Below are 1,492 nucleotides of genomic sequence, written 5' to 3'. Positions count from 1 at the left end.
GGGGGGGGGGGGAGGGTCAATTTGTGATTCCCAAACCTGGTAAGATACCAGAAACAGAGGGAAAAAAATTTTAATGCTTATTTATTTATTTTTTTAGAGAGAGAGAGAGACGAGAGAGACAGAGGCAGAGCACAAGGTGGGGAGGGGCAGAGAGAGAGGGAGACATGGAATCGGCAGCAGGCTCCAGGATCCCAGCTGTCAGCACAGAGCCCGACGCAGGGCTCGAACCCACAAACCGTGAGATCGTGACCTGAGCCGAAGTCGGACACTTCACCAACTGAGCCCCCCGGGCGCCCCCACAGGAAATTTTTAAAGATACAAATTCAAGAGCCTTGGCCCCCACCGCCGCCGATAATTTGGTAAATCTGGAGTAAGGCCCAGGAATCTACTTTTTTTGAAACCTCCGAGGTGACGCTCGTCTCCAGCCAGGTGAGTTCTGTGGGTCTATGAGCTCAGTTGCTTCAAAACACCCTACGGAATACACAGGGCTTTCCATCACAACCCAGTACACTGGGAGGGAGAAATGCCATCAGATCACCGCAAAATGCGCCGCCGCAGCGGTGCCTGGAACACAGTCAAGGCTCTGACCCTGAGGGCTCAACAGCGGAACTGGTATCATCCTAACCTGCGATCACCAAGAACAAAGTAAGTTTGCTGGAGCCCCCGATGAGGCAACGTACAGCTCCCACTTTCTGGCTGTGCGACCGCGGGGAGTGCCCTCGCCTCCTCCGCGACGCAGGGGGAGCTATAGGGTCTGACTCACAAGCAGGGCTAAAACAGTACACGCGGATGCAACACTTGGCTCAGTGTTGGGTTCACAGAAAGCTCTAAATAAACGTCAGCGGCTGATTGTTCAATGTCCGCTCTCTTTCGGGGCTGAGGTCTACTGGTGTCTCGAGTGGGCCGGCCACAAAGCCGCACAGGTCCCCGCCGTCACAGCCCTCGGCACTCCCCCGGGGGCTCTGGAGGCAAAGGGATGACGTCTGACACATTTATCAGCGTGCCCATGAATGCGGCCGTATGTCCCGCCACCACGGAACAAGGAAAGGGGGCAGCGCCCAGATGGCAAAGGCCCGTCCCACCCAAGTACGGGGCGTCCCCGGAGGAAGGCAGTCAGCAGGCCGAGCAGATGCTCGGGGCCGCCCCGGAGCGGGAGGCGGGTCTGGGGCAGCAGCTGGGCACGTGGCGCGCGGCCGAGCGGGAAAGGGGCAGCCACAGCCTCTCGGCCCCACAGGCGTCCGCGGCCTTCGCGGCCCCACCGCGCTCCCCCCGACGCCCGCGGCCCGGCAGGCCCGCGCAGCCTCCGCGGCCGAGAACGGGCGCCGGCCCGGCCCCGCCACCCACCTCTCGTCCGCCATCACGATGGCGTCGAACACGTCCTGACTCCCGGCCATGGCGGGCGCGCCCGGCCCGCCCTGCCCCTCGCGCGGCGGCCGCCACCCGCGCGCCCCGGGCGCCCACTCACCGCCGCCGCCGCCGCGGAGGCGAGGCC

At 63.0% G+C, this 1,492-nt stretch overlaps 1 protein-coding gene across 2 annotated transcripts in view; it reads right to left on the bottom strand.

Moving 5' to 3' along the window:
* LTO1 (LTO1 maturation factor of ABCE1) overlaps positions 1–1,459 on the bottom strand; it is a 9,150-nt gene extending 7,691 nt beyond the window's left edge. For both annotated transcript variants that reach the window (XM_049641622.1, XM_049641630.1), the window contains exon 1: positions 1,345–1,459. In XM_049641622.1, coding sequence (XP_049497579.1) covers positions 1,345–1,394 — 50 coding nt within the window. In that variant the 5' untranslated portion in view covers positions 1,395–1,459. The remainder of the gene's footprint in view (positions 1–1,344) is intronic.
* Between the last annotated feature and the right edge of the window lie 33 nt (positions 1,460–1,492).

Source organism: Panthera uncia, chromosome D1 (assembly GCF_023721935.1).
Source record: "Panthera uncia isolate 11264 chromosome D1, Puncia_PCG_1.0, whole genome shotgun sequence".
NCBI classification, from domain to species: Eukaryota; Metazoa; Chordata; class Mammalia; order Carnivora; family Felidae; genus Panthera; species Panthera uncia.
This window is presented reverse-complemented; position numbering and strand designations above follow the sequence as displayed.